A 16,300-nucleotide genomic window follows, 5' to 3' on the forward strand; every position below is an offset into this window, starting at 1 on the left:
TATCGATCAATATGCATTTTTTTTTATCGATAAGCTTTTTTTCTATATCGCCCAGCCCTAGTACAATCCATCCACCAGTTTGTCCTTCCTTTCTTTCCCTCCTTCCAGCCAGACAGCAGTAAAGATATTTGCTTCATATTTAAAAAAGACCCCTGTAATTTTACCTTAAATGGGCTAAAAAAGAAGAACATTTAAAGTGTAAATGTGTGGAATTTGAACAAGTAGAAAAAGGTAGAGCTGCTTGTGGGTTGATGGAACATTGGTGTTCATTATTGTTACGCAGCCCTTGTTGAATTCACTGAAGCGGACGAGGCCCTGACGGATCAGGCTCTGTTGGGAGACGTCTTCCTGTTCATGAAGGAGGGAATCTTGGGATGCGACAGTTTTTCCCAGGAAGAGTTTTACATCCGCCGCCTTCATTCGCTCATCACAGACTTCCTCGCACTGATGCCGATGAAGGTTTGTTTCTTAGTCCATTTTTATTATGTTAACCGATGATTCAACTACATGTTAAAAATAATCCATATTAACTCCCTTTCTTTTCCTCACTGCAGGTCAAGCAGCTTCGTAACCGCGCTGATGAAGATGCCCGCTTGGTGCACATGTCTCTGCAGATGGATGGAGAACTTCCATCATCTCTGCGGAAAGATTTGGACCATCTCATGGTGTTGGTGAGTCTTTGCAAAATAAACTTTATACTAAAGTCCAAACTCCCCTCATGCTTTTGAATTTCATCATCTGTTTAATGGAGTGAGATTAAAAGACTTGGTGTGATGAAAATGCTTCTCTATGGCTGCTCATTTTGGGGATTTTTTGTTTATGCTCAGATTGGAGAGTTTTACAGCAAAGATCCGTTTGGATTAGAACTGGGTCTGGAGTTCTGGTGTCCCACAGAGTCTCTCCAGCACACCTCGCTGCAGGGTTCCTACCTTGGCATGGCCCTCCAAAGGCCTCCTCATAAACAGGTAAGGCTTTAGAGGCCAGCAGTAAGAATATTTCTGATAGTGTATTTCTTACTGAGGATTTCCTCTTCTGCTGTTGCCCTTTGATGTAGGTGGTCCTGTCGAAGTTTGTGCGTCAGATGGGAGACCTTCTACCCTCCACCCTCTACATTCCTTATCTCTGCATGCTGAAAGGCCTTGCCAATGGTCCACAGTCCGCTCACTACTGTTTCAGCCTTCTTAAAACTAATGGCGCTGCTCACAGTAAGATCCAACTGTTCATTATCTGAAAAAAGTTTATCAATGACATAATGGAAATAATATTTTACATAACTTAATGCAGTTAATCATTTTTGAAGATGTTATATGTTGAAATCACAGCTACTTTAGTTTGGTTGACATTTAATGTATAAATCGGAAATCCAGCCCAGCCAACTGACTTGAGCCCAAAGGAAACCAGACAGTAATAAAAATTACTGCTAACAGATGCATGCGTCACTGCGCCAGAAGCGGCCTGGCTCAGAGCTCACTGTGAGCTGTACGGTTTCAAAGAGTGTTACTTGCCTGCACAGTCCGTGCAGTGGTTCCGCCTTCCTCTCTTTTCACAGCTGAGTAACCAATAAGGCACAAGTTTTCTATTCTATAGTAAGCATGACCATATTTTGTATATACAATAACTAAGCAGACTAAGCCTATATCACATAACTATTTTGGTCCTACCCAACCGTACCTGACCATCCTGTGTAACATCAAGACTCAGGCATAGAAATCATATTCTAATGGTTTGCAAACTGAACTTTAACCTAAAGACGTCTTAAATGTTTGAGATTATTAAAGGATTCTCAGAAATCATCTGATGCAGAATGGAAGTCCTAAATGTCATGCAGACAGATTATTCTGAAAGGAAATGCACTCTTTATCTGCTGATGGACATCCAAGGTTAACTGAGGCAGCTGTAAGGAAGAACCATATATTTTATTTCCTTTAAAAAGGAAATTAGTTTTGCATTTTTTCTTAGTCTATTGTGTTTGTTTTTATCTTTGTTTGGCAGTTAGATTGAGGGAGGATTGGAAGACTTGTTATCCTAACAGAGTGTTTATGCAGTTTAGTTTTTAGATCTCATCCTGCATAGGGATGCATGATATTGCTACCAGCTGCTATTAGCTTTAAAATATAATATATATATATATATAATTTTTTTTTTTTTTTTTTTTTTTTACTTCCCATGTAGTTTCCTCTTGCTCTCCAGCAAAGCATGAAAGCTGCTCTTACTCTGTATTAGATTCTGATGATATATATATAAAGTAGGGACATGTTTTCCATTGAGGACCATCTAATCCTGTGCACAGGTGACAACATTCAGGGAGCTTCAGGAAGTCCTGTGTCCTGGGAACATTTTTTCCACTCCCTCATGCTGTACCACGAGAACCTGCGACGTGACCTCCCCAATCCCGATTCTGCTCAGTACCGCCACCCTCCGCTCAGGGGAATCACCCAAAGGGAGCTGGAAGGACTGACGGCCTTCTTGCAGCTTCTCACTGCCATAATTACCTGGGTATGATGGAACACGCAGCCTTCATGAAGGTCACGTCCTTGGATACTTTATCCTGTTAATGAATTGTTTTTCCTCTTCAGAGTGAAAATGCTCGGCTGGCGCTGTGTGAACACCCACAGTGGACTCCAGTTGTAGTGATGCTGGGTTTACTGCAGTGCAGCGTTCCACCTGTCCTGAAGGCTGAGCTCCTTCATTCCCTGGCAGCTTTTGGGAGGTCACCTGAAATTGCAGCGTCTCTCTGGCAGTCACTAGAGTACACACAGGTGGGACAGAACAATGTGTGGCAGCACCGAACAAAGAACACTCCACGTGTTGTTTAATTTCAACTTAAATGCAGCAGGTCTGGTTCTGATCACAGAGGTTCTTAGAGAACATTGAGCATCATGAAGACCAAGGAACCCTGCAGATGGGTCACAGCACAATAACCCAGCAGGACAACCATTGTTAACACAGTCAAATATAATACAACTGGTCTAGTCAAAGCGCTAAATGCATCTGGTCTATGGCAAGATTTGAAATTACCATATTAGCCTGAATATAAGACAGGGTTTTTTTTTTTTTTTAAGTTAAAAAAATATGAAAATGTGGTGTCGTCTTATAATAGGGGTCTAAAGCAATTATACAGGCGGACAGTTGTCTGAGGTCGCTACATGAATGCAACAGCAGAGGGCACCAGTTTTTTTGTAAGCCAGAGACCTCGCTGTGGCTGGGGTCATCTATATCACTACTGAGATGAAGTGACAAGGATGCTACAAATAGAGAGTAGCTGCCGAAAACAGTGGATCAAAAATCTGACAACTTTGTAGACATTTGAGGCAGAGTTATGACGCCTATTTTAAAATAATGGTGGTCAACGCAGTGGAGGCATCAAGGACCTGTTAGGCAGCAAAGAAATACCGATTTACAGAGTGCAATGTGAGAAGATGGCACGTTCAAAAATACCTGTAAATTGTGATCAGCAAAAGAAAAGCTTATCAGAAAAGTGCAGAGCTGCAGGGTGAGAGTGAGAGCGAGCGCAGCGAGGCAGAGGACGTCTGTGAGGAAAAGCTTCATGCAGGTTTTTAAGACGTGAACTTTGCCGTGAGCAAAGTTCAGGTTGCATTTGAGGTGAAGTGTTGCAATATTTCAATTGAATGTTTCTTACTGTGTTAAAAAAAAAGAAAAAGTATAGTTTAATAGCACAAATCTTTCAATGCAATGTTAATATCAATGAAATTGTAGCACTTCAATATAAAATAGTTTCCTTGAACTAAATAAATTTAGTTTATCAGTCTTTTTTGCTTTAGGGTATTTTTGCTTTGTTCCTAAAACTAGTCCTAGAAAGAGGGGGTCGTCTTATATTCGTGTCAGTGCGGTGGATATTCAGATAGGCTTTCATTAGTCTTACATGAAGTAGTTTTACTTTGAGGAATAGGCAAACGGTTTAATCTGTGATTGTGTAACCTTGGTAGACTTAACTAGTTCTGTAGGAAATGGCTTTGTTGCTTTTAAAACAGCTGAGCTGCTGTTAGAAAATGTTTTTACCAGCAGTATTTTAAGACAAATTCATTTGTGACTTTGTTTCAAATCCAGTGTGTTAAAATATGGTTTAGTTAAAATGGTTTGGGTGATAAATGGATTTCATTATTTAATTTAATTTTATATTTATGAATGTAATTTTTTTAAATATCTGTAATTGTTTTTAATTATATAGTTTTTTCTTTTTTTTTAGAAATGCACTTATTTGGCCTCCATAGCTCATAGTGACATCAGTTTGTTACTTTTTCTGCTCCGAGTTATACTCATAACTGATAAACTATCTCACTGTAACTGTATCACTAACTGCAAACATCTTGCCTGTAACAGTTTTGAAAGAACTCTTCTCACAGGGAGAAACTTTAGGTTTATAGCACCGATTAAAATGATTCATAAACTACAAACTAACATAGAAACATGCAATAAAAATTGTGTAAGCAATTTGGGGACCATTTAACAGAGGAAAGTTGGTTTACGTTCCAAATCCCTTTAGAGTTTTTGTAGTGATTGCAAATGGGCCCTGAACACAACTCCAAGCCATCGGCTCATGATCAGCTGTTATTATATGGCCCTTTTATAATCTGACAGCTGCAGGGAGAAAAGAGCATTGTTTAGAAAGACCGGGCCTGCCAACTTGTTTTACAAGCTTAGATTTAGTTGCACCTCCCAGACAGGATGTTTGAAATAAAGGTTTGTTGTTGAATGTGATTTTTGGCGTTTGTAATTTTTATCATGACACTATAGATATAAGACTTTCTGCAAATCTGGTAAAAAGGAGCCAAATTTTGGGAATTTGTTTTCACTAAGTTATGTTTTGTAGATCCTTCAGACTGTTAGAGCCCCAGGACAGAGACAAGCAGCAGGGATTGAGGTAAGTCGTCCTCCAGGTTTGTATGGCTGTATATCTTTGGTGTTTAACTATTAAAAATGCATATTTGGTCTTTGGTCTTGGTTCTCAGGTGGAGCTTAATGAGATCGAGTCAAGTTGTGAGGAGTACCCCCTGACTCGGGCTTTCTGTCACCTGATCAGCACATTGGTGGAGAGCAGCGTCCCTGTTAATTTAGGGGCAGGGTTGCGCGTCCCCGGCTTTCAGCCCTATCTGAACTTCCTGCGTGACTCTGTGTTCCTCCCGTTTCCCACCAGAGCATATCGCCGTCCAGCCGAGAAGGTAAAGGTTCCCTCTGCAGAATTTGGATAGACCTCAGACACATGTTTATTAACTTGTAATAATGCAGGCTTGTTTAATAAAAACACTAAAATAACATTAAAATGGTGCTTTTTAAGTGGGAGGTTGCCGATTCTGTCCTGGAGGTGTTCCATAAGCTGCTGCGGGACTATGAGCCGCAGCCTTCAGACTTCATCCAGGAGACGGTGGAGCTGCAGGGAGAGCAGGTCCCTGCTCACAAGCCCCCCGGTCACAGCCTCATGTTTCATCTGCTTAATGACTCGCCCACGCTGGCTCTCTGCCTCAGCATGCTGGAGGAGGGTGTTCGCCAGCTGGACACATACGCTCCCTTCCCTGGTGAGCAGATACACGCTCTTGCTGCGAAAGGTACAGATGGCCTGGGTAGATGCAGCTGTTCTCAGAGTATGACCCACAATCATCCCGTTATAGGTAAGAAGCACTTGGAATCTGCCGTCCTACACGTTCTGTGCCTTCTGGATCTGGCTCTGCAGAAGGAGGTGATGTTCATGGACCTCCTCAGGGAGAGCCAATCCTCCCTTCTCGTATCTCCTCTGGAGCAGTTATTCCAAGGGGTCAGTCCTCAAACCAGAAGAGCCGACCACCTCGTAAACATTGCCAGGTATGCAGCTGACGGCCATCTGGTTAGCTTGTTGGAGGTTTGTATTATTAATCAAGACTCAGAACCTGTTTCTGATTGGTCTGTTTCAGGTATCTTTACCACAGCAGCTCTAATCCAGAAGCTGCTTTTCAGAGTGCCAAGATTCTGCGACGCATCGCCAACTACCCCAACATTCAGCTGCGGCTGGTGGGAGATTTCACACATGATCAGGTTTGCCCAACTACAACTACAGTGTCCAATTTTCTAAAACTAGAACCTTGAATTTGTAACTTATATTTTATTTTTTCATCCATTTTTTTTCATCATTCATAAGATAAAATATGTATGCTCTTAATTTGAAGGCTGTTAGGGTAACTTCCACCCCAGTTTCAGATAGAAGGGTGGTTGATATTTCCCCCGATTAATTTAAATAATGTACTCTGTTAACTGTGTTTCTTTATGGTTCAGACTGTTAGTGATAAACTAATGGCTGGATTTGTGGAGTGTTTGGATAACGAAGAAGCGGAAGAAGGAGCAGAAAGAGAAGATGGTGATTAATTCCTTTCTAAGTTTCTTTTGAATTCTGTCTAAGATAAACTCCTTAATATCAAACTGACTCTAATTGTGTTGGTTTTTAGATGTTGATCCACCAAAGAAAGTATCAAGAATCCGCCATGAAACCCAGATCCACATTCTCAACCTGCTCATAACCTCCCTGGAGCTGAAATTGCCCAACCTGGCGCTTTACCTTCTGGGTTATGAAGTCAAGAAGCCCGTCTCTTCAACCAACCTTCAGGATCCAGGTGGGTGGTGGGGGGGGGTTTAGGTAACCTGTGGAGTTTGGTGGTTGAGACTGTGTTCAGGGGATAGTTAATGTTTTGATTTCTGTCTGTGGCAGGTGTGTTGGGATGTCCGCGTAGTTGTCTGCACGCCATCCTGAGTCTGTTGCAGAGAGGCACTGAGAAAAGATCAGGACCCGTCCTCACGCAGCAGGCCCCTCACCTGGCCGAGCTCTGCTACCAGGTAAGCAGGCACTTAAACATATACATGAGCAACAGATTCCAGAGTGCTTTAAACAACCTTGATGGATGTTTTTTTTCTTCCAGGTAATCTACCAGCTGTGCGCCTGCCCAGACACATCAGGACCCACAATGCGCTATCTGAGGACCAGCCAGGACTTCCTGTTCTCTCACCTTCAGCACCTGCCCTTCATCCTAACAGGTGAGCTCAGAACACCCGCTAAGATCCTTGCATTTACAGCGGTAGGGGATCTGAATTGTTACGTATAACACAACTGTCTACTTTATTATGTATTGTATACAATAATTCTATAAAATGAGCTTTTGATGATTGGTGCTCCCCTTGGTGTCAAAAAATAAAGAAGTGTAAAGAGAAGAAGGATGCAGAGAAAGCTCTAAACTTTCTCCACCTTGTGGAGAAATGTGAAGGAAGGCCTTCTGCTCTGTCTAATCTGACTAACAAATTAACAGTGCACATGATGTATAAATAATAAAACCTAACAATTACAAAGAGCAGTAAAACAGTTACAGTTGGAACAGAAAACCAGTGAACCAGAGACGATAAAGACATACATTTGGAACAAGATGAAATAAAAATGTAAACAAACACATGACGCTTTTCGGACAGTGTTTAGGCCAGTGTAGGTAGCAGATCTGCTCGGGGCCCTGCCCTTCTTATGACATCATATATGGCAACACCTCTCAAACTTTATTGCACCCGTTTCTTAAGAAACAGATCTCTAATGCATAATGCGTCTGCTGGCTTCTGGTAAGATGTGTTTTCAGGAGTTTTTGAATTCACTAATCTGGGGGCAACTTATCTTGCTTGCAGGGTAAGATGTCATTGGTCCCTCCAAAAATGAGAGGAAGAAAAGAAGGAAAGACACAGGAGCAGATTAAATAAGCAGATACGCTTGAAAGGAGATAGAGATGGGTGCAGCATAGAAAGTTTGTAGGATGCAGCCAGTGCACAAAATAAACCTTTATGGAGGTTATATTGCCATGCCATTGCCATGGGCTGCTCAGTTGCTGCTTGCACTGCTGCCTTGCAGCAAGAAGGTTCCAGGTTTGGTTCCCAGCCCAGTGTCTTTCTGTTTCTCCCTGAGCATGTGGGGGTTCTCTCTGGGTACTCCAGCTCCCTGTGACTGTTAGGTCAATGGGCTTCTCTAAATTCTCTGTAGGTGTGGTATGTGAATGGTTGTTTTTCGTGTTTGTCTCCGTGTTGCCCTTCGATGGACCGGCAACCTGTCCAGGGTGTACCCCGCCTCTTGCCCGTAGACAGCTGGGGGTAGGCACCAGCACCACTCGCAAGCCCAGCAGGGATAAAGCGTGACAAAAAATGGATGGATATTGCCATTCATCAGTCATTAATTTGCTTAATCAAATATAATTATGTATATTAGTGGATGTATATAGAATTATGAATGTCACTCTACAAAAAAAAACTAAAACAAAAAAAGACACATTTCTTTATTGCAAAAGAAACATTCAGGAGAATATTTGATCAAAGAGAAAAATGTGATTGAGAATCAGTTTTCTGATTAATGCTCAATGTTATGATCTATGTATTCTTAACTATTAGCTTCTTAAAGTTTAGAAAAAGTCACCATACTGGTTGCTGTGAACAGTTTTTAATGCAAATTTAAACTGAACCAATTCCTTTAGCAGAAGGTGAAGTGTTTTCTGCTAATAGCTGCACAAGCAAAGTTAGGCTCCCCAGTTATTTCTCGATCGTTATGTTTTTGTCTACAGAGAACCAGATTGCTGCCCTCTCCCAAATGTCATGGCTCATGAAAACCGCTGCAATCGAGCTGAGGGTGACTTCCCTGAACCGGCAGCGCTCTCACACCCAGCGCCTGGTTAGCCTCCTGCTGGATGATCAGCCGCACCCTCAGCATGCCGGTAGTTTCCAGCTTATGTTGAAAGTTTGAAGATCCCAGCAGTTGTCTAATTTGCTCTTCTCTGTTGATTAAACTATTTTCTTTGTTTTTATGCTGATTCTCTGAAGGAAGTTGTATCTATTGTGATTATAGAAAAAGAATGAATGTGTTTTAAAATGAGAGATCTGTTTTCATTTGTAGCTGAGAGCGAGTCTGGGATGGAAGAAGATACCAGATCAGTCAGTGGTTTCCTACATTTTGAGACGGTCTCTAAAGGTTTGTACCATGCAGCCTTTAAACACACACAAACTGTGACGTGTGAGTCTATTAACCAATTAACTGATTATTTTGGCTTTTTTTAACCATCAGTGCGCAGGAAGCTGCTCAGCGTGCTGGATGCCATTGACTTTAGCCAGGACATGCCTGAGCTGTTGCAGCTGGACTTCTTTGAGCGCACTCAGATTGAGCAGGTGATCTCCAACTGTGAGCATGTCAACGAGCAGGGACACACTGTCTGCAACGTGAAGGTGAGTGTCTGGGTGGAAGACCACATTTTAATTTATTTTTCTGCTGTCATTTCAGTGTCTTTCTTTTTATGTAGATTTGTCTTTAGTGTTTTGTTTTTGCCATCATGTTCCCAGTTACTTCATAGAGTGCTGGTGGCTGAGGTCAATGCTCTGCAGGGAGTGGCAGCAATAGGACAGAGGCCCCTGTTGATGGAAGTAAGTGTCCTTCCTTTCTTCCGAACGTAAATTGTACTTTCAAAATGTTGAGATCTCTTAATTTGTTAATTATCTGACGATTAAACTGTTGGAAAAACCTTTTACTAATCAACACCTTCGTGCCTGGATCCCTTTCCACAGGAGGTGAACTCCATCCTGCAGCAGGTGGTGGAACGTAACCGGGTCCGCCGTAGCCTGAGTGCGAAGCGCCATGCGCTGCAGTCCTGGAGGAGCCTGGTGGAGACACTTTTAACTGCCTGTCCAGCTGATCTTATACCTGCTGAAGACAGACAGCTCATCATCAGAGACTTGTTGCTCGATCTGTTTGATAAGGTTGGTGAAAATAAGGGGGGTTGTGAGATTGCTCAGCTTGTCCTAATGTGGCATAATTCCTTAAATTACAGAATAATTTTTTTTATTAATGTATTGAGGCCGTTTGTGGTTCTGCTTTGCATTGTGCAGGTGTTATCAGAGGATGCAGCAGGAGAGTTGATGCCCATTGTTGCAGGAGCAGTCTTCACTCTGACTGCACAGCTCAGCCAGTCAGTGCTGTCTGAGCAGCAGCAAGGTGTTGGAGCTGAAGCATCTTCAGGCTTTGCCTCCATCGCTAACTCAGCCCTTCACCTGATCCTCCGCAAACTGTTGGACTTTATCCTTTGCACTGGTTGGTCATTAAAAAAGTGTTGTAGGCTAATTCCTATCAGACGACTCTAGAAAGAGGCATTTTTGATTCAAACTATTTCTTTTTCTTCTTGATCCTTTAAGGAGGTGGATACCAGCGGCTGCGTGCTCACCTGTATGGATCTCTGCTGTATTACCTGCAAATAGCCCAGAAACCCGAGGAACCAGAGACTCTGCAGACAGGTGAAAAGCACAAGGAAATCTACTGTGGTTTTTGCAATATTTGAAATTAACTGTGTACAGATTACTTTTTTCTGGTAAGATTATCAGTAGGGCTGAAACAATTAATCGGATTAATCTAATTTATCGATTATTGAAATAATTGTCAATCGATTAGTCATCAATAAATAATCGACAGATTGATTAGCAAATTAATCCTTCAATTCAGCCCTAATTATCATAGAAATGTTCTTCTTTGTGCAGCGGGAAAGGCCATGTGGGAGCGTCTCACTGCTCCTGAAGATGGATTCTCTAAATTACAGAGAGAGAACCTTGCTATCATTGAAAGCTATGGCAAAGCCCTCATGGAGGTTGTGTGTCGGGATGCTTGTGATGGTCATGAAATAACCAGGGTAAGATCCAAACCTGCAATACATTACAAAGATTCTTTTAAATACTTAGAATGATTTTTAAGAAAGTTGTTATTTAGATTATTTGAGCTTTTTTAGATTTAATCACAATCACAAAGCTAAGATGGGCTGTGTCTGAATGTCTGCCCTAATCCCTAAATCACTATAAAGAGCGGGGACTATATAGTGGACTTTATAGTGAACTCAGTTAATTGACTGTTTTGACAGATGATCACTACTTTCTGCTCCCGGTTGGTCACTAACTCTGCCTCCCTGCAGGGTTACTGCACCATTTTTATGTCTCCTGTTACAACAAATCCCATGATGCTCTCGCAAAGCATTCTGGGACATATCTGCTCATCTAGTTAGCACAGATGATCATTGCTTTTCAAGGTGCATTGTGGGAAATTTCTAGTCCACTACTTTTTCATCCACTATGTGTTCAGACACTCATCTTAAATGGCTATATATAGTGCTCTATAGTGATTAGGGCACAGACTATTACGGCATCTTTCTGCTGGTGTTTTCCACCAACATTTAGTATAACACTGATGGATGATGAACCATTTCCTGGATTTAAACATCTATAGTGATACAGTGAGGTGGCACTTAGCTGGAATCTGTATAAACTATTGAAAGTTGGCCCAGCCATTGACAGTGGTTCTGGTTAAGGGATGGAAAAGCACCTATTTGACGAGGATCTTGTATAGTAATTATTTTTTACTGAATCCAGACTCTGTTTCCCCTCCCTTTTTTTTTTTCCAGATGTTGGCTCTTGCAGTTCTGGATCGTATCCTGTCAATAGATCGTCAGAATCAGTGGCTGCTTTTTGTGTGCAACAGCGGCTACCTGCGTTCTTTGGTGGAGAGTCTGAGGCAGGATGATACTGCCCTGCAGAGCCTGCTCACACCCCAGCCACCCATCCTCAAGCCTCTGTACATCTATGAAAGCAAGATGGTGAGGAAAGCATGACATGTTTTCCATTTTGACTAAATGTTCTAGCACATCTTTACAGATGTAAATGTACATCTTTCTAAGTGAAGCTAAACTGCTTGTGCTGCTGCAGGCTCTGCTGACTCGTGTGGCTAAAAGCGGCCAGGGGGCTGTAGAGCTGCTGCGCTGTGGTTTGGTGGCACAGCTGATTGAGTGTCAGGTGTTCGATATGATTCCTGACACTGATTCCCACAGGTAAGGAAGGAAGGAGAAGGAATCTGTCAAATATTTATCTGATGTTATATATTTATTTTTGTTTTATATTTCAGAAATTTTAATACCAAAGAAGATTTTAAGTTTGAGATGAAAAACTCAGTCTCTAATAATTTCTCCCAATATTAGCTCTAGTAGCTTAGACATTTTTCAACCATAACTTCCAACACTATAATCGAAGGATGAAATTGGCCTAAATTTTTCTGTCTGTGCATCGCTAGTCGGCTGTCTGACTCAGTCTTTCTGTTCCCATGTGGTCTCAGGATGATGCGGGATCCATCTGGCTTCATCCCAAGTCCAATAGAACGCTACAGACAGATTCTTTTACCAACTTTGAGGCTTCTTCAAGTTATACTGACCTCTACGTCCATGAATCACCAGCAGGGGGCAGCACAGGTAAACAAAACTTTAGTAAGAAATCTCCTACCTTCTTGGAATTGCAGATGAAAGGTTGGATCATATATTTCAGTTATAAAATATAAGAAATTAAACGCGTTCAACTCTTTACACACAGACTGGTTTGTTTTAAATGTTTCTTTTTTTTCTTTTTGAGATTTTACTAGAGGCTTGTTTTTTTTGACAGTAGGCTAAAAGCAAAGGGGTTATGAGAGATGGGGAGAAACATGCGGCACAGGTCGAATTAGAACCCGTAGAGGACTAAGGCCTCCATATATGGGTTGTGCGCGCTAACCAATGTGCCACCTGCAAGCCCCAATGTTTCTTTCTTTTGCAATAAAAACTGTGCATGTTTTCATTTGACCTGCAAATTAAGGACTATTTGTTGAAACATTTTTCTGGTCCTCACCTGTTTGGGTAAAGAACATGTTGTGAATTGAGTGAGGTTGGGGTGAGGTACAGGGTTAGGACATACACAATGAAAATGAATGGGTGGAAAAAACAAGGCTGTATATTTGTGCAGGTCCTCCAATGGCTGATCGTCCACGCAGACACTGTTCAGGCTCTGCTTCGTTGTCAGGAGTTAAGCATGGGAGCTTTGAAGGAACTCTCTCTGCTCACTGCAATCATCAGTAAAAGTGCTCTGCCAGGTATATAAACCTTCCCAAAAAGATCCTTAACTCTTATTTTATTTGTTGATTCATTCTTAGTTTTTAATCCTGTAAATCCCAGAAATATTTGCTGACTCTGTGATTCAATAAGTGGAGTTTATGTTCTGTTAGGTGTTCTTGAGATGGGTGGAGAGATCAACAGTGCCGCTCTCATGGAGTTTCAGGGTCACATCACCAGATTCCAGGTGAGAAACCTTTTACCCTAAAACATTATTTTCAAAAACTGTGCCTACAGGTACAAGAGATGTTAGATTAGAGCTGATATAAGGTTTGTCACAACTGAATAGTTTGATATGTTCAGGAATTGTTCAAAGAAAGGAAGATTCTGGAAAATTATCAAAAAACTGTCTGAATTGCATTGCTGTTAATGCATGTCGGCAACTGTGTCTCCCTTCTTAGCGCCTGTGTCTGTCCCTGCTTGGCCGCCTGGCAGGAAGCGAACGAGAGAGGTTGTTGAAGCAGGCAGAGATTTCTACGCCTGGAGAATCAGCCGAACGGAGAGAGGAAATTGAAGTGGCCATGATGCAGGTCTGACATACATTGTCTACTAGAGGAATGTTTACTTGGGTTATCTGAGTGGGGGGAAGTGGAGACAGTGCTTTAATGTTTGGCAGGCTGCATGTTTTTGGGTTGTCGCCGCCTCCCTGATGTATGGCTTCCTTTGTCCTGAAGGTGTGTGCCAACATCATGGAGTACTGCCAGACTCTATTGCTGCAGAGCTCCTCCCAGGCTCAGTTCAGCATCTGCCTCTTTAGTCCGTCTGGCAGCGAGCCAGCTGGCAGGGATGGAGGACGCTCAGGTTAGTGACATCTGCTCCATACTTTACAAAAAGGAAACAGGAAAATAGTTATTTGGTTGGTTGTTGTTCTATTTTGTTCTATTCATGTTCTTTTGTGTGTTTTTCTTTCCACCTTTAAGATCTTTCATCTTCTCTGCCACTGTTTGCTCACTCCCGAGTCCCTAGCCTTGGTCTGGTTCTGTACTTGCTGAAGAACAGCGCTTCAGATTTCTTCCAGTTCCACCAGAATCACCGGCAGAGCCTGAGCAAGCTGCAGGGCCTTGATCAGCTGCCTCCAGAGGAGCTCAAGGAGGTAACCCTCAAATCAGCTGCCATGCAACATTTTCTCCTCTACTTTTATGATCCTGTTTCTATATATCATTAGAAAAAAACAAAAAGATTCTTAAAACACTCCCCATGGTCTACGTTTTGTTTTTAGTAGGTATTTTTATATTTAGATATGCCAGATAATTTACATTGGTACATAATATTCTGCCAGAATGTCGTTGTAAATGAATCATTTCCAGCTGGAAAGTTAAACTTGTAATTATCAGTCATTAACTGTGATCGTCATTACTTTTAATTATCCAACATCTAAACACCAAGCTATAAAAGGTAGAGAACTATCAGGGTTAAACCTTAGTGCTTCTGTGCAGCTGTGCCAGGGCCTGGTGTCAGGTCCAGGAGCCGTGGAGAAGATCTCATCGGTCCAGAGGAGCCTGCTAGCCAAGAGGCGGCTGGTGCAGTTCATCAACAACAGAGCCAAACTTCTGGCCTTATGCTCCTGTATCCTTTAACTTTTCTGTTTGGTTTATTCAAAGTAATAAAGTTCAGGTCTTTTTTTATTTTCTTTTTTTGACTGAAATGTAAACCATCCAGTTTGTTAGACTTTAAACTGTGCTCCTATATAAATGGATCGGGTTAACTGTATTTCTCTACACCCTGCATTTGGGTGGAATATTGGCTAAATCTTAGAAAATAGAATTGAAAGCAGCAGAAAAGTGCTGATTGGTTAAAAATGGGGGAAAACAAAAGTTCTGGGGCATTCCATGTCTGATGGAGTTGGTGGCTATGGGAAAGATGCCTGAAGGCAGCGACCTAACAGAAGCACCACTGAAGACACTGGTGCTGTTCGCTGAAGACGTCAGAGTGCATCCTGTGGCTACGGACTAGCCAGCTTCCATGCTGATCATATCCCTAACAAGCTGCAGTTGAACCTTAACCCGCCTCTTCCTCAGATGTCATCGAGACCTGCTTGTTTGTATTGTGGCGCCATCTGGAGTACTACCTGCTGCATTGTTCTCCCAGCGACCCCAAAGACTCCCTGCTGCCTGGATCCAGTTTGTTCCGATCCCGCCTTAAAGACGGTGAGCTCTCTCCCTAAAGCTGTCCGTCTGCCATGATCAAACAACAAAGACAGGCAGCGTTGATGTTTAGACTTCTTTAGAAAAAGCGTTTTAAGATTTCCACTCTCTGGTTTATTTTACAGAGTCGTTTGGTGGATTGCAGGCTGGTGGCGGCCGTGGAGTTGGCCTGTCTAGAGTCAGCCAGCAAGACTTGGACCTGGTAGGAAAATTGTCCTATCAACAGGATGTTAACTTTCTTATATTCATCTGTAATGACTACATTTTTCTGCTGCAGCTGAAAGGCGACATGGATACTGGATTTGGGGAAGGTCTCCAGCGGAAGCTACTGGAGGTTGAGGGCCTATACAGCCAGGTCCGCTCTCGCTACACTTTCATCCAGGCTCTGGTTCGAAGGATCCGCGGTTTGATCCGACAGCCCAAGAGCTGAGCGCTCCAAAACAAAAGACTGATCAAGAAATGATGCGTGTGTCTGAATGGGACCGGCTATAAAACAATAACTCCTCTTGTTATCGTCACCGATTTCTACTGACCAACGTCTCTAATGGCTGTTGGGGTGTGAGCATCCTGATGTGGCCTTTTGCCACAGTTCTAATGCCATCATTGCTTGTGGAAGAATGCACCTATATTTTTACTTGTTAGGCTTTTGATATTCTGATTTATTTCTGTGTTTTCTGAAAATAAATACTTTCAAAATGGAAAATAAATGTCAATACTTAACATCTATTTCATAAAAGAAGATAAAAAATACTTCCAGCTCTGGGTACCTTCCCATAAATGAGAACATTAAGAAATAAAACATTTTCTTTCTTGTTAGTCTAGAAATTTTCGGCTGGTTAAGAGAGAGATGAACGCTGTAGGCGTCTGTAATATTACAGAAAATCAAGAAACTGTACCACTAGTTTATTTGGAAAGGCAATAAATACACAATCATAAGGGAAAGGCTGAGCACCTGATTCTTTCTGCATGTTTGGCTTCTCTGAAGTACACGACTGCCAGGTTAATTGGTCTCTAAATTGCCTCATTGTCTGACGAATTGGAGGCGACCCTGCAAGGAAACGCAGGTCAAGATCTAAGCTGAATAAAATCAACATTGACCTAAAACTTTAAACAGCCACACCTAATTGTAAATGTACCTGCAAACACACAACCTAAAATATCTGTAGTTCCATTTCCTGATTCATCTTTTATTGGCTTTATCTGGTCTACTGAGATAAA

General features: G+C 42.0%; 1 protein-coding gene across 1 annotated transcript in view; it reads left to right on the forward strand.

Moving 5' to 3' along the window:
* nup205 (nucleoporin 205kDa) overlaps window positions 1–16,218 on the forward strand; it is a 20,568-nt gene extending 4,350 nt beyond the window's left edge. Inside the window, exons 8-42 of the mRNA XM_015395339.1 lie at window positions 284–459; window positions 555–671; window positions 828–965; window positions 1,055–1,205; window positions 2,291–2,496; window positions 2,577–2,759; window positions 4,832–4,882; window positions 4,971–5,180; window positions 5,297–5,534; window positions 5,628–5,817; window positions 5,907–6,027; window positions 6,265–6,346; window positions 6,435–6,599; window positions 6,695–6,819; window positions 6,903–7,017; window positions 8,568–8,717; window positions 8,897–8,971; window positions 9,065–9,222; window positions 9,337–9,417; window positions 9,559–9,750; window positions 9,880–10,081; window positions 10,183–10,281; window positions 10,522–10,670; window positions 11,433–11,624; window positions 11,734–11,855; window positions 12,137–12,269; window positions 12,793–12,919; window positions 13,052–13,125; window positions 13,340–13,468; window positions 13,613–13,739; window positions 13,859–14,031; window positions 14,375–14,504; window positions 14,957–15,085; window positions 15,208–15,284; window positions 15,360–16,218. Coding sequence (XP_015250825.1) covers window positions 284–459; window positions 555–671; window positions 828–965; window positions 1,055–1,205; window positions 2,291–2,496; window positions 2,577–2,759; window positions 4,832–4,882; window positions 4,971–5,180; window positions 5,297–5,534; window positions 5,628–5,817; window positions 5,907–6,027; window positions 6,265–6,346; window positions 6,435–6,599; window positions 6,695–6,819; window positions 6,903–7,017; window positions 8,568–8,717; window positions 8,897–8,971; window positions 9,065–9,222; window positions 9,337–9,417; window positions 9,559–9,750; window positions 9,880–10,081; window positions 10,183–10,281; window positions 10,522–10,670; window positions 11,433–11,624; window positions 11,734–11,855; window positions 12,137–12,269; window positions 12,793–12,919; window positions 13,052–13,125; window positions 13,340–13,468; window positions 13,613–13,739; window positions 13,859–14,031; window positions 14,375–14,504; window positions 14,957–15,085; window positions 15,208–15,284; window positions 15,360–15,512 — 4,940 coding nt within the window. The 3' untranslated portion in view covers window positions 15,513–16,218. The remainder of the gene's footprint in view (window positions 1–283; window positions 460–554; window positions 672–827; window positions 966–1,054; window positions 1,206–2,290; window positions 2,497–2,576; window positions 2,760–4,831; window positions 4,883–4,970; window positions 5,181–5,296; window positions 5,535–5,627; window positions 5,818–5,906; window positions 6,028–6,264; window positions 6,347–6,434; window positions 6,600–6,694; window positions 6,820–6,902; window positions 7,018–8,567; window positions 8,718–8,896; window positions 8,972–9,064; window positions 9,223–9,336; window positions 9,418–9,558; window positions 9,751–9,879; window positions 10,082–10,182; window positions 10,282–10,521; window positions 10,671–11,432; window positions 11,625–11,733; window positions 11,856–12,136; window positions 12,270–12,792; window positions 12,920–13,051; window positions 13,126–13,339; window positions 13,469–13,612; window positions 13,740–13,858; window positions 14,032–14,374; window positions 14,505–14,956; window positions 15,086–15,207; window positions 15,285–15,359) is intronic.
* The last annotated feature ends 82 nt before the right edge of the window (window positions 16,219–16,300 follow it).

Source organism: Cyprinodon variegatus, unplaced genomic scaffold (assembly GCF_000732505.1).
Source record: "Cyprinodon variegatus isolate N-32 unplaced genomic scaffold, C_variegatus-1.0 Scaffold737, whole genome shotgun sequence".
NCBI lineage: Eukaryota > Metazoa > Chordata > Actinopteri > Cyprinodontiformes > Cyprinodontidae > Cyprinodon > Cyprinodon variegatus.